The following is a 21199-nucleotide window of genomic DNA, read 5'->3' as shown; positions in this document are numbered from 1 at the left end:
AAGAAGTAGAAGAAGAGGAAAACATGAGAGGGAGCAGAAGGAAGACGAGAGGAAAGTGAGAAATGAGAGAGGGAAGGGAGGAAGAGCATGGGAGAAAGGGAGAGAAAAAGAGATGAGAAAAGAGGGAGAGAAAGGAGGGAGAAAGATGAGAGAAAGAGAGAGAACACCCTAAAACAAAACAGTCAGGTGGGGAGAGCTTGGGGAGGCTGCTAGCTTAAGGAAGAAATGTAAGCTGAAGAAGACAGTGGGACAGATTTGGGGGACCACAGCAAAGGCAGGTTAGAGCATGACAGGAGGGAGAAGCATCCACAATCCCTGGGATATGAGGTGTAGGTTAAATACTGCCTGTGTTCCTGGGGATAGCTGGCTGAGGACACCTGGTTCCCTTAGACACACTGGGCAAATCAGGAGCCTGCCAGAGTTTTACCCCGCCCACAGGTGTTCAGGACTGTGTATTGTCTCTCCTGAGGGTGAGTCCTGCTTTGTGCCTGAGGTCTGAGTTGTGACTAACAACTAGCTGCACAGAAACAGAACCATCCTGGGCCCTGCCATGGACCTCAGAGGTGAGCTGAGGGGTGAGGAAAGGGGCTGTGAGTGCTCTCTGTTGATTGTTAACTATCTGGTTGGGGCTTCATTGCTGCTGGGGCAGGGCTAGGAGTGCTGCACAGTCAGGAACCCTAAGAATCCCTGGATCTGTGTTTGTGCATGTGTACTGCTGAGGGGCGAGTGAGTGGGGCAGAGTTCTGTCAGAGTGGGAAGTGCTGATCTGACTAGTCAAGGCTGCCATAAAAGGACTTGAACGAAACTGTCCGTCCTTCTACTGGGTATCCCCTACTCCACCTGCCTCGGTATTCCAGGACACAGGTGGTGGTCAGTGCCCATGAACCTGGCCTTACAGGTGCTCTGAGGGGTCCAGACCACCTGTGGGGAGAAGGGGAGGAAGAGGGCCAAGGAGAGGAGTCTCCAGGTGGCTGAGTGGCAGTAATCCTGCATGGCTGGAGGGGAGGGGGTGATGTTGGGAGGGTGGGTCTGGCTCTCCAGCCCTCAGCTGGTACAGCCAGGATTGTTTGGTTACAAAAGAATATTCTTGGTGTTACACAAAGATACACACAAACAAAGCAAAATTAATCCAGGAAGAGGATTTCTTTTTGCCAGAGGTGCTTGTTATGTGTGAGCACATAGCTCATGAGAGTACAAGGTCCACTTAGATTTTACTGTGGCTCAAGTGGTGACTGTGTCTCCTCCCATTGGTGGGATCTGGACCTTACAATCTGATGTCATTTGCTTAATCCTCATCAGAACAAAGGGTAAAGGTGTGCTAGAATCAACGGGCAAGTACAGGAGAGTTTTACAAGATGGAGGAGACTATGGAGTATTGGCCCTTGGCAGCCACCTGCCTTAGATAAACAAAACAAAACAAAAATAACTCATTTCTCACTCTCCCTCTTTTCTACCTGTGGTAAAATATAAAACAAATTTATCATCTTAACCATTTTACCCCATAACAAAGAAGACAGAATTTTCTTACTCATGTCTGTGTGCAATGTGTACACATGGGTTTTGTGAGGAAGTCAGAAGGCAACTCTGTGGAGATGCTTCTCTTTTACCTCATGGAGCTCAGACTGAGGCTGTCAATCTTAGGCAGAAATTTACTGTGAGATCTTACTGGCCAATCTTAGCAATTTTAAGTGTAGATCTCAGTGTCTTTAAAAGTGTTATCAGAGGTATGTGGAGGGCTGGACACCCAAGGGAGCCAGTTTATCCTCCATTTGTTCAGCCATGTCTGGTGGGTAAACTGTCAGAGGAATGAAGAGAAAAAGCAGATAAAGGCTGCCCAGTGGCCAGGGCAGCTGGGTTAGAGGCAGGCAGGGGGAAGTGGCAGGATGGGAGAAAGCCTGGGGTTTCTGATCTGGGCAGATTGTTCAAGTGTTTCTACAAAGGGTAGAAATACACCAGACATTCGTGGGGGTGGGGTGAGGAAGGGGGATGGAAGGAATGCCACCATTTATCCTCAGAGGACAAGGCTTGGAAAGCTCTTGAAAACATACATTTGTTTTGATCACATGAGAAACTACTAGCACAGCAAATGTAGGAAGGCAGAGTGACCCAGCTTTCGCTGAGGTGTGGCCCAGCGTAATACAAAGTGTGAGGCACCAGGCAAAGGGGAAAAGAAGAAACCACAGGAGCAACAAAAGCCTTGTTCTGTGGGAGTTGTAGAATCTTATCACTGAGGTAATGATGTGAGATCTGTCCTGCAAAGAGGATAACTGTGTTTGTTGTGGGAGACCAAAAGCACATAAAGAAGGAGCTTGGGAGGCATCAAAAAGGATAATAACATCTTGGTTTCCACAGCTGAATTTGTCATTTATGTCCTTTTCCTTTGAGATCAGAAATTAAGTTGATATAGGAGTAACAGACCCTTGGGGTTGAGATGGCAAATTTGTTCATTTTATGATGCTGAGGGCAGGGGTTAACTGATTTATAATGCTTGTAGAGAATGAGTGAAAATAAGGACATGATGTACCTAGGCATGCTTCAGAAGGTTTTTATTGTAGGTAAGAGGGAGAATTCAGCCAGAGGTATATGTATGAAGCCAAATGGAATATGGCCAGCCAAATAGGCCAAGCCCTGAAAGGAGAGAGGGATGGAGATAGCAAAAGATAAAGAGAAGAGAAAGGATAGGAGAGAGGGAAAAACTGATGGAACAAAGATCCAGGCACAGAGCCAGGAGTGAAGAACCACGAAAGTGTAGTCAAAATGGCTGAGTTATGTATGAAAGGAAAGCTGGGGAGAGGGGAAGAAACTGGAGAGAAGGGAACAGATGATCAGGCACTAAAGGGGTTCAAAGTGGAGGGCAGAGGTGAGAAGTTCTGAGAGTAGACAGGACTCTGCAACATATGCTTGCAAAGCTGGGACTGGCCGGCAGTCAAACTAGATTGTAGACACCTCAGTTATACATATTTTCCCGATATCCTCAGGCCCCAACATTCCTGCCTTTTGTTGATGATATGGACAACATAATCTCTTCTATATCTGCTTCTGAGGTGAATTTGAGTTGTCACTATTGGTGGCCAGCAGCAAGGCTGGAATGATGGTCAAAGGGTGGGAAAGAAAAGAAAAGTGCAGTTCAGGGACATCTGTCTTGCTAGGTGTCCAGGTCCATTGTAGACAGCTTTGGGGCAGTGTAGGATGCAGGGGCTCAGGAGGGTTGGAAATTCCTTCAAAAGCACCTAGGGATGCCACATTTAAAATAGTTTTCAGTCTTCATTTGATTAGAAATCTGCTAGGACAGCTGTAGACTAGGGAAAAATGTAAGTTAAGGAGTTTAGAGGAATATTTTAATCTTGGATATACATTAGAAACTTTCAGCACCATGGTCCTGGTAGCCAGGGGAAAGGGAGGAATTGAAAGACCAAAGACCAGGGTAAGGGGGAGGTCTCTCCCTCAGCAAAAGGCAGGTGGAGAAACTCAGAGTGTTGATTGACAGGAGTTCTTATCCAGAGTCTATTTTAACCTACGAGAGGCAGATTTTTAAGCATCAGATGACTTCCTGTAAGCTTACATAATTTTTTAAGTTTACAAATGAGATAAAAGTTTTAGTGGCATTAGCATTACCAGACTTTGAAATCTGTACTGAAATCTATACTGTAGGAAAATTGCCAGGGCTAGCTTAACAGCTTATCAGAATTTCATCTGTTAATGTTAAAATTCTGAACTTTACAAGTCTTAGTTTAACGACACTATAGTGAGAAAGATATCTGAAATACTTTTCATTTCTTTTACATGCTGTTAAATCAGTTTCCCAGACTTTTACAATTTCATTTACATACTTTAAATCACTTTCTTAGATACCGATAACTTACCAAGCTTTTACTTCAGCAGACCTTTGTGTCTTGCATTTACACATCTTAAAACAGAGGGGGCTACAGCTGGGACACAAAGTGAATATATTGTAATAAGTAAAAAATATATTAAAAAAAAACAAAACATTTTCTTAGGCAAGGAGAATAGGTGGGGCTAGGAGCAGAGGAGGCTACAACAAAATATTGTAATTATTTATTTAATTACAATAAATAATTAAATTATTTAATTTAATAAAAAATTAAATTAATTATTTAATTCAATTTAAACTGAATTAAATAATTATAAAGCAAACAAAAAGAAAAGAAAACATTTCCTTAGACTCCCACGGTACTTCACATGCTTTTGTTTTGTGCATTCATTCACCATGAGACACAGGTGGTTGATTACTGACAGCACTCCTTATAAAGCAAGTTCCTTTAAATAAGGGATTTATAAAAAGTTACACTGAAACCTGTTTGGTGAGTTTTTCTCTTTTAGAGTGAAGTCTAGCAGCAAGGTAAACTGTTCTGTCTCTCTCAGCTGGAGACCTAGAATCTCTAGAAAGAAGTGAGGCCTGTTTATACTAATGAAAGGAACTGACAAGCTAGCTGCAGCTTTGGGGGAGGAGCTGTTTGCTCCCTGCTGCCAAACTAAAAAAAGCTACAGTTAGCCTTCAACCTATCAGATATCTGAGAAGGATAAATTATAGCAGGAAGTATAATACAAAGGGACTATGTACCAATTAAAATGACAGAAACTTACTGTTATCTGGGTTACCCTAGCTTCCTCTGGGCTCAATGGTTTCCTTGAGGGATAGAAGTCACAGGTCTTTGGCTGGCTGAGAGGACAGCATTGGATTTTTAGCTCCTACACAGGACAACATATGATTTTGGCTGCCAGACCCAGAAAGTCTGAGAGATGAACTTGGAAAAACTAGCCTGCTTTAATGGGGTAGAGTAGAGCGGTCAACTCAGTGTCCACAGATTGGGCAGGGCCATGGTGGTGGGCCAGATACTTACCTAGTGGTTAGGGTTGCCATAATTCAGATGGAGTTGTCTGTGCCCCATTTGTTTCTTTGGTGACCTTGGGGTAGCCACTAGCAGCTAGCATTTCTGTCTAGCACTGGAAGTTTTTTTTTTCCATTAAACATTTTAAATGCCACATCCAGCAGATCTCTGAAGAGTTTGAGGACCCTTTGTTAAGTATACTTATTTTAAACCCACTTTATTTGTTTTTAGTTATTTTAAGCTTAACCTGGAAAGCATAAACAAGAAGCTAAAACAAGCTTGTCATTGTAAATGAGTTACATTTGTACTTAGCATGACTGAACATAGTTCTGAACATTGAAGAATTTGATAATTTATAAGGAGACTGAGCATTAGCTTGCATGTCTTAATTATCTTTAACAGTTTACAAGTTAGTGGCTTTTATAAGATTAGTGTTTTACACCTTTACCCCTGTTATGTTTGATTTTCACATGCTCATATGCCTCCCTAGGATCTCGACTCACACCCATACCCTTATAGGGTGAATCCTTTTTTATTCCAGGAGTAAGTCATTTATCATTCTGTGCTGGATGAACCCAGATGATGGAGCCTCTTAGGGCAAAGCATAGGGTGAAGAAAACAGACTTCTACCATGTGGAATCACTCAGAGCAGGGCACTCCAGCACTCCAGCACTCAGTGTTGGTGTTCATTCAGCCATGCTGTGTTTAGGCTCACTGACCTCTCAGTGTGAAGAGGTGAGTTGCTCTCTTTTTGCTGTGGGAGAGAGGTTTGGAGAGAGACAGTGGACGGGGTGAATGGAGTTGGGGTGGTACAACTGCCATCCCTGCTGCTGTCACTGGGAATTATTTCTTGGGATGTCCTTTTCCTTCTAATGAATGTCCACACTTATTATGTAGTAAAACATACAGTGTGTATAGTTTGATAATTTTTATGTCTGAGACAGAGTCTCCATTCAAGATAAGGAACAAACCAATTCCTTAGTTTCTCCTGCCCTCAGGTCAGAGACTATTCATTTGATTAGTTCTGGGACCCTCAGAGGACTGGGGTCTTTTCAGTGTGTATTCATACCCTTGAGACACCAGTTCAGGGTCTGGTCCACGCCTGAAACTAAGACAAATGTCTGGAACCTGACAAACTAGTGTCTGTTCTTAGGCTACTCACATTGTTTCATTTCTGTTGGTCCCCAGTGAAGTTTGTTGAACACTGATGGTATCAGGAAGCCAGGTTCCGGGAAGTGTGCCTGTCACAGTGAGCAGGAATGGGAGGTAGGCCTGGAGACACGAGTCTCCATGTAAGTGAGAGGCCCGGTGTGTGGGAGTCTGGGAAGTAGGGTGCCCTGAGAAGAACCACTGCAGGGAGACCCAGGGCTCGAAGCTGGTGGGGTGTGCTGGGAGGTAGAGAGGGTCCCACCAGAGAAAGTAAACCTGGAGTTTAGATGCAGTGGTTGCTGGTGAGCTGGTTAGGCATGGCTGCTGTGTGGAAAGTGCTGGCTTCAGGAGAACTGACCAACCAGAGATTCTGGAAAGTGGGTGCATGCTAGTTTTTCCATTCTGCTCTTTGCTCAGAGCTTGACACATCAGCCCTGGGTTTCAATCCCAGCATGAAAGAAATTCACTAGAAAAGACCAGTTGCTGTCCCTGTGGAGGTACACATACAGGGGCCAGGGGGGAAGCTGGACCTAACCTCCTGAGATAGAGCCAGCAGTGAGCCCAAGGTATTCATTTTGGTGATTTCAGTTTACCATGGGAAAGAATGCTCAGTGACCTGAGGACATGGGCACCCAAGGAGACCCTGAGGGCCTAGGGGAGCTGCTGAAGTCATGAGCTGGAAGGGAATAACCTTCTCTCCCCTCTGAGTATGCAGTGGGGCTGGAGCTCCAGCCAGGATTGGGGCTGGCTGAGATGGAGTGGTGGCTACAGGGCACAGGATGACCTCTGACTCTCAGGAGAGGCCTGGAGGGGCATCAGGCCTGAGAAGGACAGAGTAACTGGATCCTGTGCTGCTGTTTTTCAGGAAGACCAAATTGCTACTCGACTCACCTTGGAATCCTTCCCCTCCTAGTGCTTGTCTTAGTCTTCTTTAGGTAAGAATCCAGGTTCATGAGCAACATTTGTGACCCTGATGGGGACCCTGAACTGTGTATTAATGAAGGTGCTCTTGGCTTGGCACCCACAGTAGCATGTCCAGCTTTGGCTTGCCCACATAGTGAAGCCTCTGATTCCACAGAAGGGATCTGGGGCTGGATGCCCATTCATTTGGCTCTAGCTGTGAGGGTGGGCCTGGGGAAGGAGAGAAGTCAGGCCTGGAGCCTGGAGTTCAGCCCTTTCTCTGTGTGGATGGTCTGTGAATCCCCACAGAGGAGAGACACTGCCATGTCTACTGGGGCTTCTGTAGAGACATCAGGAAATAGGTCCTGATGTGGCCTTGGCTTATAGGACCTGGCCCAGAGTAGGGGCTGTCCACAACTACTGCAGGTGTCCAGAGGAGGGCCTTGTTTCCAGGGCCCTTCTTGGCCACTGAAAGAATCAGACTAACTTCATAACCTATGTTTCTTTTAATTGCCTTATAACTTATATTTTTAAGTTTTAGGCCCATGTTAATTAAAACCTCTTAGTGCTTCTCCAAAGAGCCGAGGAATGTAAAAGTTCCTGACATTGGCCATCTGTGAGGGCAGAGATAAGGAAGAAAACAGAGATCTCTACTAAGTGGAGAGAAAATCACCAGCCGGCGCCTGTGAGATAAACTTTGTTTGGAAACTGGGCCAAATGGCCCCAATCCTTCTCCTGAATAGCTCCTGACTTTTGACCCAAAGCCTGTAGCCTCCACTCCTCAGAACAGACACAGGATGAGTTGATCACTCTCCCACCTTTAACTACGAGTGTATCTCATATGGCAGGAAATTCCAAACTGACTTGAAGATCAGATATTCCCCAGATATTTAGAACAGGGCTGACCAGACCTAAGGGTGCCCAGAATCAACCAATTATTTTAAAAGTTAAATACTTCCTCCAGTCCCCTAGGGTCCCCCCAACTTGGGCCTATGGCATGGCAGTGTTTGACTTTGGTGCTGGAGGCATAATTCCACGGGGCGATCACCATGGTGTTGTTCTGTAATAGTAATAGACTACCATACCCTCAGGCACGCTCTGCCCTTCCACCTGGCTCTGTGTGACTGAACCCTAAACCCTCCTAGTATAAACCTGTCTCTTGTGTTCTCTTTCTGTAGCGTGGCTGTCAGAGAGCTGGATGTCCGGGAAATTGTAACCCTGTCAAGGTATCTGGACTTCACATGGTGCTCTTCAGCTCTGGGCTGTGCGGTGTGGATGGAGGGCTGTGTGTGTGTGTGTGTGTGTGTGTGTGTGTGTGTGTGTAGCATGGGCCTTTGCTCTGTCCCTTCCTGAAGTGGAGCACACAGCCCTACACTTTGTTTTGACTAAGTGCCTGTCATCTGGCCTTTGAAGAGCCATGCTGGGCACAGCACAGGAGTTTACCATGCCCACAATTGCCACAGTTCAGTGCGGTAAGCACAGCCATGCTGTGGTGTAGCCATCTCCACCATCTATCTCCAGAATATCCCATTATAGAAACTGTGCATTAAGCCCTGGCTCCTACTGGGGGACCTGTCACCCACCTTGCTTCTTCTGCGGTATTCCTCTGAGGCAAAGAGGCCATAAAAGGGCCTCAGGTCCCCTGGAATGGGGGTTATAGACTGTTGTGTGTCTCCACTTGGGTGCTGGGAACTGAATCCAGCTGTTCTGCAGGAGTAGCCATTGCCACTACTGCTGAACATCATTCCAGCCCCACTGTCTGCTTTCCACATCATCTCAGGGCATGCTGCGTACTAGCCAAAGCGGCTCTTGTCCCGTGCAGCTTGGCATCCTTGTGTGGACAGCCCACTGCTGCACACTGATCAAGGCTTTATCGTGGGAAGCACTTGACACTGATGTTAGGACTGGACTCTGACCAAGAAGGAAAGCCAAGATTTTGTGTGCCACCAGCCAGGAGAGGACCAAGGCAGGATGCTGGCCCAGGAGGGATGGTTGTCATCTATAGACATGTTCAGTCTCATTCAGCTTGTGAATTAACACAGTTTTTAGACTATTGGTTTATCTTCTTGTAAAGCGTGCTGTTAATCTTAAACAGCTGCATAACCAAATCACCACACAGAGACTGGGTTTTTAGTTAACCTAGAACACAATGCTGGGCAATATTTACTCCCTCCTAAACCACCAAGCCCTCAGTTTTATAACATTTATATTTCCCACATTTTCCTTGCTTTTTGTGAAATCTTAGGTCTGGTTCATGCTCCACGTCCTCCAAGCTCTCTCCTCCAGCTCTGCTCTCCCAGCTCCCTTCCTCTCTCTCCTCCCACTCCTTTCCTGCCTTCTGGCTCCTCCCATTGCACAACATTGTATCTAATTGCTTTATTTTGTCCTGTTTACACAGAGTTGAGACAGGATGCTTATAATGAGTATCACAATGCAATATCCGGATTGAAACCAGAGAGCTGGGGGTGGGGAAATCAGCATTTGAATGAAGAAGGGTAAGGCGTATACGTTTTAAAAGAATATTATACCAACAGTGCAGCTTGGCATCCTTGTGTGGACAGCCCACTGCTGCACACTGCTCAGGCTTTATCGCTGGAAGCACTTGACACCAATGTTAGGACTGGACTCTGACCAAGCAGGAAAGCCAAGATTCTGTGTGCCACCACCCAGGAGAGGACCAAGGCAGGATGCTGGCCCAGGAGGGATGGTTGTCATCTATAGACATGTTCAGTCTCATTCAGCTTGTGAATTAACACAGTTTTTAGATCTCCCAGCCTAAAATATGGGGAGAAGTATCATAATTTCCTCACCCTTCCTTATGTCAAATAAGATTGTGATCTTCCTGTTAGTATTTTGGAACACAACCTGCTTCTTTGTTACCTAGCAACTTATGATGTCATCATGTATCATCTGCCAGGTGGCCACACCTCGGGGTTACCTTGCCCCTTAAAGGGACAACCCGACTCGTGGTTGCTCTCTTACTCTTTTCTCTTGCTCTCTTTTTCTCTCTCTCTCTCTCAACAACCCTCCTCTTTTTCCCCATCATGTCTTGCTCTCCCTTTCCCCTTCCCTTCATATCCACCTAATAAACCACTTTCATAGAAGATGGGTTGCCAGCCTCATCTTTAATTAATAGATCTAACACTTCCTGGTTAGGCTCAGCCTTGGGTCCCAGGATCATGGGCAGGCAGGGTGGCTTGGCTCCCACTCCTCATGCAGGTCTGTCTATCTGGTGCATGGCTGCCAGTGACATACATCCAAATGACTGTCCTGTCAACTTGAGTTCTGCTGTTTTCTTTTCCAGGATGACCTATCCCCAGACAAGGGCGCTATCACCCAGGTGAGTAAATTAGGTCACCTCCTGGGCAGCGTAAGAGTCCTAAAGGCATGAAAGGCACCAAACTATTGTCCTGGGGGAAGAGTGAGCAGCACACCTGAGGCTCCATGTCAGTCTCCAACACTGGGAAGAACTAAACTCAGAGAAACACAAAGATCTGAATAATCCTCATTGGCCTCAATTTACCTACCCTTTCACATTCTCAGGGCTGTCTGATTCAGATGTGGAGCCCCAGAGCATCTTCTCTGTCTCCTTTCTCACGTGGGCTTCCACTCCTTGTCTCCTGTCCCTGTCACTATGGATTTGGGACATGGTGGTTGTGGTGGTAGTAAACTCAATTGCTTTTATGGCTGGGGTGTAGTCAATGAGAGCTGCTTCTGATTGGCCCAGGTCCTCGTGATCATCCCTGGGGGAAGCTGAGGGTGTGGAATCTGAGAAGGGCTCCTGCAGGCACCTTTGGTCACATGTCGCCCCTGGCTCTCTCTCCATGCAGTAGGAAAGACGTTCTCGTCTTGACTCCTTGGCTGGCTCCCATCATCTGGGAGGGAACCTTCAATATCGACATACTGAATGAGCAGTTCAGGCTTCAGAATACCACGATTGGACTGACTGTGTTTGCCATCAAAAAGTAAGCAGTGGGGCTGGAGCGATGGTTAGTGGGTAAAGCACTTGCTTCAGGGCCTGAGGATCGGAGTGTGATCCCTACCATCCATCTGGGCATGGTGGCATTCGACTGTAGTCAAATCAAGTAGAGGAGAGAAATGAGTGGATCCAGGCAGCTTGTTGGACGGGCTAGCAAAACTGAGCTTCAGAGTCAATGAAGGAGCCCTGTCTGAAGAACTAAAATGTGAGTAACGGAAGAAGACACCCAAAGCCAACTTCTGGCCTTCACACATGCACACAGGCACGCAAACATGAATATATACAATGTGCACACACACACACATATACACGCACAAGGGTCAAGGTGAAGGTGTAGGCATAACAAGCTCCATGGTTGTGTCTAGGATACAGTGGGGGTGGGGCTTGTGGCACCTTCCTGAGCTCTGGTGGGCTCCCAGGTGAATGAACCCAGCTCTGCCTCCTCCCAAAGCCCCAGGCCAGTGTCCTTTGTGCTCTCAGTGAGGTGTCATTTGTAACCCTCAGCATACACTTCAGGTGGGTCTCTCATTCCCAGGGCTGGCAGCAAGGAACAGGATGCCAGCAGAGATGAAGCCACTGAGGTGTCCTCAGATTCAGGACAAGGTAGACAGCAGGGGTTGGGTGAAACACTTAATGTTAGGAAACGTGCGAATGTGAAGGTTACACTCGGGTTCACAAATCACGAGATTGGTTCCACGTGGGAGGTTTATTAAGGGAAGGGGGAGAGGGGTCGCAGAGAGATGAGGCAGAGAGAGAGAAGGAGAGGGAGGGAGGGGGAGAGAGAGAGAGAGAGAGAGAGGCTCCTGTTCTCTTTATAGGGTGATTTAGAGCATGCACAGGTAGTTCCAGGTGGTCAGCAGGTGGTCTGGGTGTCTTCACAAATGCCTGATAACGGTCTGTCAGGTTTCTTGGAGCTGGCTGTAGAAGTGCCTGCTTACTGATCCCAACACTTAACCTCTGACCTAGGGGTGGCAGAAAATAGACCTGGGGAAACCCTGACTTTCTGCTTCAGGCTGACCTGAGGTCACAGACAAGAAATGTGTCCTGTCTGGACCTGTGGGAAGCCAGACAGGGCAGCATTATAACATGGAAAGCTGTGGGGGAATAAGAGACACCATTTGTGCTGCCTGCATTTGAGAAGGGCTTTGTACTTCCCTGCAGGGCTGGGTGAGGTCCAAGGATAGCTCTGAAGCCTTTGCACCAGACTTGAGAGAGGTTTGGGGTTCAGCTAGAGGGCTCTTAGGCACCTTGAGAATGCCTGCCACCCCTATGAACAAAGGACCATACAGTAACAAGACACAAACACTAGTTGTCTGGGTGCTGCTGGTACATGAGCAAGAGCCCTGCCAGGTGGGATAGGTGCTTTGTGGGAAGAAGGCCCCTGAAGGAACTAGCTGGGAGCCTTTGCACAGCCACTTGCCTGTTTCTGATGTTGAAGTGGGTTGGGCTTGGCACACTGCCAGGTGATAGGGAGCCAGCCAGCAGAGTCGAACGGTTTTTGAGTCAGGAGTGAGGATTAATATTATTTAAATAAACACACAGCACAAAGGAAACTTTTTAAAGGTCCAGACTCTACAGCCACAGCAAAAGGCAGGCTGCTGCAGTAAGCAGCAAGTCTCAAGTCTCTGCCTCCTCCTCTGCCTCTAGCCCTCTGACCTCTTTATTTGTGAGGAGTTACTTTTAGCCAGTAAAACATCTCAGAACAGTAGGTTAATTTGCACAAGGAGCTAGAGGAAGAGGTGTGACCCTCACAAGCTATCCCACCTGCTGTCACAAACAAAAGGAGAAGGACTTGCAAGTTCTCCTCTGCCATTAGTAAAGGCCTCCTAAAAGCCATCTCTCCACTGAGATTTAAATATCAAAGCAGGCTGCTGAGTCTCTGCTCCCGACACCTGTTACCTTGGTGGGGCACGAGGCCCTGGGGGTCATCAAGGGAGGAACAGCCCTTGAAGCAGGTGAAAACTTCTTGGCCTGGAAGATGACACAGAACCTGGGTTATAAGCCTTTTTTACTTGGACCTGAGGGTTTTGGTTTAGGCTTGTGCTTCCTTCTAGGGTGCCTATCTCCCTCATTCCCCGCCTACCCTGTGAGACTGGTTCTTGCTCTGGTGAAATTCACAGGAGATGACTCTTAGGGACCTAAGAGAGTTACTGAGTCCCTTGTCCACAACACCTTCTAGCCTCTGAGGAGGAAGGTCTAGGATACAGAGACCCTTTGCTTTCCTGAGACAGCCCTGGAGAGTGTCCAAAGTGGGCACACAGATACCAGGCCCTTGAGGATCCACCTAGTTCCACCAGGGTTGAGAAAGTGTGGCCTTAGGAGCCCAGGCTCTACTCAGGCCAGTGCAAGGGTTCAAGGTATGGAATGTCTTGGGATGGAGCTGTCATTATTAAAGGGAGGATGACAAACCCATGGGCAGGTGGCCTGCTGAGGAGTCGCCAAGACAAGAGATACCTTCAGGGGATCTGCCTGGAACTCCAGGTCTGGAGTCAGCCTGCTCCCTGGCTGAAAGCATCCAGGATTCTACCTCAGTGTTCCTTGCTAAGATGGGGTGCTAATGTTGCATCCTTCTGCTGCAAAGGAGGGTGAAGTGAGGTACAGTCTGTGGACTGGTCAGGAGAACTGTAAAGTTGGGGGATCAAGCCTCCAGGTAGCCATGGATTCTGTAGCCTGGGCCTCTGTCTTGGTAAGTTTAGTTTATACCTCTTTGTCCTCCCTCCCAGGTATGTGGTATTCCTGAAGCTGTTTCTGGAGACGGCAGAGCAGCACTTCATGGTGGGACACAAGGTCACCTACTATGTCTTCACTGACCGGCCAGGTGATGTTCCACAGGTGCACCTGGGGACAGGACGGCGTCTGGTTGTGCTAACTGTGCGCAATTACAGCCGCTGGCAGGACGTGTCCATGCATCGGATGGAGATGATCAGCCACTTCTCAGAGCAGCGCTTTCTGCATGAGGTGGATTACCTGGTCTGTGCAGATGTGGACATGAAGTTCCGTGACCACGTGGGCGTGGAGATTCTCTCAGCGCTCTTTGGCACCCTGCATCCTGGCTTCTACAATAGCAACAGGGGGGCTTTTACCTATGAGCGCCGGCCAAAGTCCCAGGCTTACATCCCCTGGGATGAGGGAGACTTTTACTACATGGGGGCCTTCTTTGGGGGGTCAGTGGTAGAGGTGCACCATCTCACCAAGGCCTGCCATGAGGCTATGGTGGAGGACAAGGCCAATGGCATTGAGGCTGTGTGGCATGACGAGAGCCATTTGAACAAGTACCTGCTCTACCATAAGCCTACAAAAGTGCTGTCCCCAGAGTACATGTGGGACCAGCAGCTGATGGGCTGGCCATCCATCATGAAGAAGCTGAGATATGTAGCTGTGCCCAAGAACCATCAGGCAATCAGGAACTGATAGCTGCGTTCCCACTGGAGAGGCCAGGCCTATAGCCAGGGCACATGAGGCTGGGTTGGAACTGGAAGGATTTGAGAGACATTGCTAAGTGTCACCCTCCACCCCACCCCAGAGTCCAGCAGGCCCAGCACCACTTGGCTAGCCACACACTTGGGTCCGTCCCTGGAGTATCAACCACCTTCAGCTCCCCCTGTGTGCCTAAGCTCCTTGTATTCAGTGATATGGTAGACACAGACTTCAGAACGTGGGCAAAACTCTGTCACACAGTTACCTGAGGGCCTGTGCATCCTCACTCAGGCTTGTCCCTTCCTCTGCTGGGAGCTTCGACAGAGGGCCAGGGCCCTCAGGTAGGCAGGAGGGCAGGGATATTCAGCCTGTGGGCTAAAGAGGTGCCTAGCTCCTGTTCAGCCCACTCAGGGCAGGTCAGTTCCCTGTGCCCATCGACGCTGCTCATTTTTTGTTTATTTGGGAATAGCTAGTGATCCATTCCTGACAATAAATGTATTTCTAGGTGGCATGGAATGTTTTTTAATTTCCTTTTATTTTTCTTGTTTTGAGGTATTTGAGACTGAAAACAGGGCCTCATGGATGCCCTCGCATACCCTGGCATGCTGCCATGGAGGTCCATTTTTGTCAGACTCTTAGAGATACATAGTGACTGAACTTGCTGAGTGTAGGGTAACCTCATTATTTTCATACTCTAGTTTTCATTTAAAAATTTCAATGTAAAATTTATAAAATTTCAATACCCCTTTTTCCTGTGCAGTGTTGGGGTCTGACTCGGTTCCCATCCTCAAATTTTACTGTTTTAAAAGTGTTGTTGCTTGTTTTATTTTTATTGATATAACATCTATAGCACTCTGGCTGGTTTCAGCCTAGCTTTGTGGCCAGGCTGGCCTTGAATTCATGGTTCCCTTACCTCATCCTCCTGGAATGATAAGCAAGCCAACACACCTAGCAATGATATTCTTAATTTTGTTAAAATCCAACATATCTTGTTCCAAAATGGTTTCTGGGGTTCTGAAGACTTTGTACCCTTGCCTGTTTTTCCATTTCTTACATTGTTATAATTTGTTTTTCTGAGACAGGATTCCTATGTCTTTTTGGATGTCCTGGAATTTGCTACTAGACCAGGATGGCCTGGAACTCAAAGACATCCATCCCCCTCTGCCTGTTACCACACCTGGTCAGCATTTTTTCCCTCTATCATGGGTGGGCAACCTACCAGTTACGAATATTCCATTAGCCTCCCACATATTGACTCCCATGTTTGTGCTGTCTGACATGCCCTATAACACCCTTTCGTTTCTCAGCAATTATGAACTAGCAGGTAACATGAGTTTTGAGTTCCAGCTCCCACCAACGCACCTTAGGGATAAGGCACAGTCACACCCTTGTTACCTCAAAAACAAGCAAATTCTAGCCTTGTGTGCTTGTGCATCCTGTCTGAGTGGTGGAACACTCTTTTGCAAAATGAATTGCCTTGATATGTTGATTTTTACTCTTTGTGTGCTTGTCCACATACTGTCCAACGATGTGCAAAGTAGAGCACAGTGTCTTACCTTCTCTTCTGTGCTCAGTAAATTTCCTGAACCCTGGAAATTTTCTGAAGGTTCTTCAAAATGATCAGATCCAGGGTGTAGACAGAGACACTCCTTAATGCCAAGAGTGTCATTTCACCTCAGAGATTATGGTAATCAAGAAAAAGTGTGTGTGTTTGGGGGGGGGGTAATTAGTGGGAGGAGAGGAGAGTTCAAACAAGCCAAAAATCAAGGAAGCCAACCTTAAGGCTTCTGAGGAAGGGGAAAAGGTGAGGTGCAGGGGGGTGTCACACACTGTGGGGAAGTGAGAAAGGCATATAGAGGAAATGGGTGAAGAGTGAAGGAAGGTAACCTTAGGTGTCCTTCCTTGGGGTTGGAGGAGATTTGCTCACTGATGTCTGAAGTCTCCAACTTTCTAGGTGTCTGCCATTCTTCTGACTCTGGACACCTAAAGACCTGCCATTTCTACCCCATAAAACCCCAGCAAGCCCAAGGGATTGAAGGAGAAGTTAGGGAAGAGGGAACATGAGCTGTGGGAGAGCAGGCAGTGTTTCAGGTGCCTGTCACAGCCTCACCCACGAACTCCTGGTGCCCTGCCTCTTAGTTTCTGTCAGACCACAGGGAAACATGGTCTGCTTCGCTCTAGCTCAGGGCTAAGTCTACATGTGTAAGACATTCTGACGCTTTGAGCCTGCTTTTCTGGCCATGCCTGGCAGCAATGTTCACACAAGAACAACCCCAGAAAATGTTTTCTCTAATTAGAAACGAATCCCACCTTACTCAGGGGAGAGACCCCGTGGTCAGCCCTGGCAGGAAATCAAAGCCTGGTGCCTAACCTTGCTCCTAGTCTGCAAGGTTCCTGGAGGCTTTTGAGTCAAATAATGGGCCCACTCTTTCAGTTTCCATAGCCAGTGACATCAGCCAGGATATTTACTCAGCTCAGCCCTGAAGGTCTTGCTGCTTGAATGTTCTCTGGTTTCCTGATGGATGTTTCTTTTCCTTTTTTTTTTTTAAAGTGCTACCCTGTGTCCCACTGGGATGGCTCATGGTCACAGATGACATTGGATTTGTGTCTCTATCTGGAACCTTCTTTCCTTACATCATTTCTCATGGGGTTGTTTTGGGTTTTCATAGAAGGAAGGTGGGACTTTCAGGGCAATTTGCTGTTGTTGGGGTGATGGGGTCTCTGGAAGAGGACAGTGGGATGGACAGAGGATCTTTGGCAGGTCTCTGCTGCTGCTGTCCTTGTGAGGACTGGGTGTGTGCTCTGCCTCTGCTCTTTTCTGGTAAATCTAGGCAGGCTTGTCATTGACAGGCAGGGTGGCCACTCTTGCTGTCCTGTGGTGGAGCTTGTCTCTCTTTGCTAAGTCTTCTTGCTTACCTTTCTTCATTCATTATGGGACCTGCTGAGTCCAGGATGTTGTTCTGGGCTCTGCTCTGTCCATATCCAAAGGCTGATTCCATCCCACCCTCTGCTGCAGGCCAGATGCAGAGCTCTGGTCCTACCTTCAGGATGCCTGCATCCATCATCTTGATTCCTGATGACCCCTGGCCCTGTTAGGTTTCTGCCCTAGCCCCTTTCCATGGTCCCCTTTCCATGGTTCGGGATGAGACACCTTCATGCTCCAGCATTCCATGTTGATGTTCCCATGCGTCCACCTGCAACGTGGTTCACCAATCCTCCAGCTCGGCACACCTCAGCTCAACTTCAACCAACCTGTTCTAAGCCAGTGCCATGTGTGCCTGCATGGTGGACTGTGGCTTCCCTGCTGTGCTGTGTTTGTCTTGCTCCTGCACGCCATTCTTTCCCTACTGCCCATGGCTGTTTCTTGAGTTGCTCTTCTTTCATGGCCTTGGAGGAGCCCTACAGCTTTCTAGGGACTTCTCTGTGTTCTTTTCAACACTGCTTGGTCTTCATTCCCCACTCATGGTTTGGATTTTTGGGGCTGGAAGCTGAGAGTTTGGGAGTCTTTATGGGAACAGGTAAAGTAAGGTAGAGACCTGAGTATTAAGATGGAAAACATTGAATGATCCTTTTTGTTAAAAACCCCTCAGGTGCCTTCCTTTATCCTTTTTCTCCAAACATCATACAAGCTCTATTTTGAGAAGAACTAAAATGTCTTCAAACTGTGCCTTCAGTGTCCCAGTGTCCGTTGTTACTCTATTGCCCTGTTTCTGAAACCTCTTCTGGCTTTTTGTGCTCTCCAGCCTTCTTTCCTCAATCTTTGATCATAGGTCCACACTGGAGAGTCTCGCCCCAGCGACATATCTAAAATGGCAGCTTCACCACACACACCGCTGCCTCACTTTTTGAACATCACAGAAAAATGCTTAGAATGATCTCAAGCTGGATCTAGAACCACACACCTGTAATCACAGCACCTTGAAGGTGGGAATCAGGAGGGTCAGCAGTTGAAGGTCACCCTCAGCTTCTTATTGAGCTTAAGGCCAGGCTCAGCTACATGTGACCGAACCACAAAATATATATTAAAAAAAAAAACAGTAGAATTAAAAAAATAAAAACAAATGACAGAGTCTTGGGAAGTTGAATTCGTGCTATGGAAAAGACTATCACCCACACTCCAGCTTCCCTCATTCATCACCCTCCCTGACTGTACTAGGATGGCAGAACCAGGAAGCTGTGCTTGTGCCTGAGGACCAGCAGTGCAGACATAATGACTTCTCATGGTTGACCTGAGCCCCACCAGCCATCTGTTTTACCTCTAGCTGTGTCTGTTTCTGGCCACACCCAGTTGCTCTGGTTGTTGACCCACAGCCTGTGCGTGCATGTGGCAGTGTGTCTAATCTGACAGTTCCCTCACTGAAGGCCCAGTTTGAGATGATTGCAGCCATGAGAACTTGTGTAAGAATTCCTTGCAAATTTACTGCTTAGTTCATACCTTGGAGTGGGATGTTTGGATTGGGGAGAGGGCTGTTAAGAGTGTGATCCATTTTGCAAATACTGCCTAGTGTCTCCATCACTGGCTGCAGCATTTTCCACTCCCTCAAGAATGAAGGTTTCAGTTGCTCCCTTTTCTACCAGAATTGATGATGTAGGTGTTCAGGGCTCTGTCCTTTTAACACAAGCATGCCCTATTGTTTGATTTATTGCTGTGTGTGTGTGTGTGTGTGTGCGTTATAGGGGCCCAAAAGAGGGAAAGATGAAGAGAGAGTGTTAATGTACCATGGCAGACATGTAGAGGTCAGAGGATAACCTTTGGGAATCAGAGCTCTTGCTCTTCAGCTTAGTGGCAAGCACCTCTGCCCACTGAACCCTCTTGCTGGCCTGTGTTTTAATTTGCAGTCCTCTGATAACATTTAATGTAAAATACCTTTCCATGTTTATTTTTACCTGTATCTTTTCTCATGAGATCCCTCTACAATTTTAGCCCATTTTCCTGTTGGGTTGTTTGTTTTCTTATTGCTAGTGAAGAGAGCTCCTCTTTGTGTGTTTCATGTCTTAACTTTTTGTATGAGAGATGTGCTTTGCCAATGTTCTCCTCTCGTTGGTATCTTGTCTTTTATTTCTCTCTCTCTTTTAATTCTCTTTAAAGCATCTTTTTTTTTCCTTTTTTCTTTTTTGCGGAAGACTGTTGTGTGTCACAGGCTGGATCTGAACTGGCTATGTAGCCAAGGATGGCCTTGAATTTCTGATCTTCCTGCTTCCACTCTTCTGGTGTTGATGTTGTAATCATGTGCCACCACAGCTGGCCAGTGTAATGCTGGGGACTGGACCCAGAGCTTCCTGAATGCTTGGGCAAGTGTTGTAACAGCTGAGCTATATCATCACCTGAAGACAGCATCCTTTCCAGGGCAGGAGTTTTTCATTTCAATGGTGTCATTGTATCAGTTGGTTCTTATGGCTTATGCTTTTGATGTGAGACTGCCTGGACTTTCTTCCAGGAAATGTCTAGGTATTGTATGATTTTTTTTTTCACTCCAATAGTTTTCAGTTTTGTTTTGTTTGTTTGTTTGTTTGTTTGTTTGTTTGTTTTTTGGGGGGGAGTGACAGAGTTTCATATCTAGGCTGATGTTGAACTTACCATGTAGCCAAGGATACGTTTGAACTCCTGATTCTTCACCCTCCACTCATTAAGAACTGGGATTAAAGTTTACCAAATCACACTCATCTAAAGAGCATTTTTATGAGACAGGCATGTGTGCTTTTTTTTCCTCACATGGGTGCCCAATTATTTCAGCACCCATGTCCTTTTCCATTGGGTTAATTTAGTCTTATAAACAAACACATTGGCTGCACATCTGTGGTTCTGCATTTTCTGTTCCCTGTCATGTTCCATTATGCTCTGTGTCTCCCTCTGCCCATACCACATACTCTCAATCACTTGTCCCGTCCCGCAGGACTTAGTTATTCGTGGGGGCAAAGGAGGTCAATCCTGAAAAAGATGGGGGAGAGAGAGAAAGGACACAAGCAGATGGTGGCTGGTCAAGTGTCAGCTTTATTGAACTTTGGTGTTTCTTTTAGAACGTGGTTCTGGCAGGGCGGGGGAGAGGGACGAGAGAGGGAAGTAGTAGTGAAAAAATACCAAGGCCCTTGGTGGGAAGTCCCCAAGGCTAAGAAGGTGGGTTAAAGAGTTACAAGGCCCGAAGATAACATCGGTGGTCACGGATGTGTCCCAAAGCAAACAGTTTCGGGAACAATGGGTCTTAAGAAACTATGGCCTGCTGGCGTCCAGTGCTTATCCGGCAGGTCAGGCCCTTAGGAAGGGTCCCAGGGCTTTGTTCCCAACATCTCCTCCCTTTTTATCTCTTTAAAATGAGGGGACCCTTTAGGATTCTCAATGAGCATAAAAAAGGCATTTTGGAAGAGCCAATTTGTATAGCCTACTCGGGGTTATCCACACAAGCAAGTTTTGGAGGCCGAGTTCCCCAAAGCAGGATGTCACCACCATTGTCGACAGTCTATGCCACTTCTGGTGCAATGGGACAAAACCCTCAGAGTGCTAGGGCCATAGACAGCGCATATCAACAAGTATGGCGGGCATAAGTCCTCATTATGATTAGGGGCACAAACGGGGTCTGAGCCTGGTGGAAGGCAATGCTTGGCTGTTACCCGTCATTGGAGCAACCTCCTCATATTGCGAGGCTGTCCTGTCTTAGGTGGGCGAAGACTGACTTGCACACAACCGTCACTGACTTACCAGACCGCGAAGTTTGTGAAACCGTAAGGCATTAACTCTCCTCAGGAAGAATGAGGGCCAACCCCGAGTTAAGAGCTACAAGACATTTGTTAAATATGTTTGAGTTCATTTTAACGAAATTGGTCAGCCAATTGTGAGAATCGTAAAGGTCCAGATCTAGCTGGGAGAGCGGCCCCAGAACTTCCATCTTGGGCCAGGGGATATTAGGGT

General features: G+C 47.1%; 1 protein-coding gene across 4 annotated transcripts; it reads left to right on the top strand.

Annotated features, from left to right (window-relative positions):
• Positions 1-446: 446 nt before the first annotated feature.
• Positions 447-14811, top strand: LOC129671532 (histo-blood group ABO system transferase 1). Of its 4 annotated transcripts, none has more exons than XM_055600579.1 (8): positions 447-563; positions 5392-5585; positions 6039-6116; positions 6865-6934; positions 8078-8125; positions 10204-10239; positions 10730-10864; positions 13602-14811. In XM_055600579.1, exons 3-8 carry the CDS (start codon positions 6110-6112, stop codon positions 14287-14289), a joined length of 984 nt encoding a protein of 327 aa, XP_055456554.1. In that variant the 5' UTR covers positions 447-563; positions 5392-5585; positions 6039-6109; the 3' UTR covers positions 14290-14811. The 4 variants fall into 4 exon arrangements, with proteins under 4 accessions (XP_055456554.1, XP_055456555.1, XP_055456556.1 ...); XM_055600580.1 differs by having other exon boundaries at positions 5370-5585; XM_055600581.1 differs by lacking the exon at positions 5392-5585.
• The last annotated feature ends 6388 nt before the right edge of the window (positions 14812-21199 follow it).

Source organism: Psammomys obesus, unplaced genomic scaffold, assembly GCF_907164565.1.
Source record: "Psammomys obesus unplaced genomic scaffold, mPsaObe1.curated_primary_1811, whole genome shotgun sequence".
In the NCBI taxonomy this organism is placed as follows: domain Eukaryota; kingdom Metazoa; phylum Chordata; class Mammalia; order Rodentia; family Muridae; genus Psammomys; species Psammomys obesus.
This window is presented reverse-complemented; position numbering and strand designations above follow the sequence as displayed.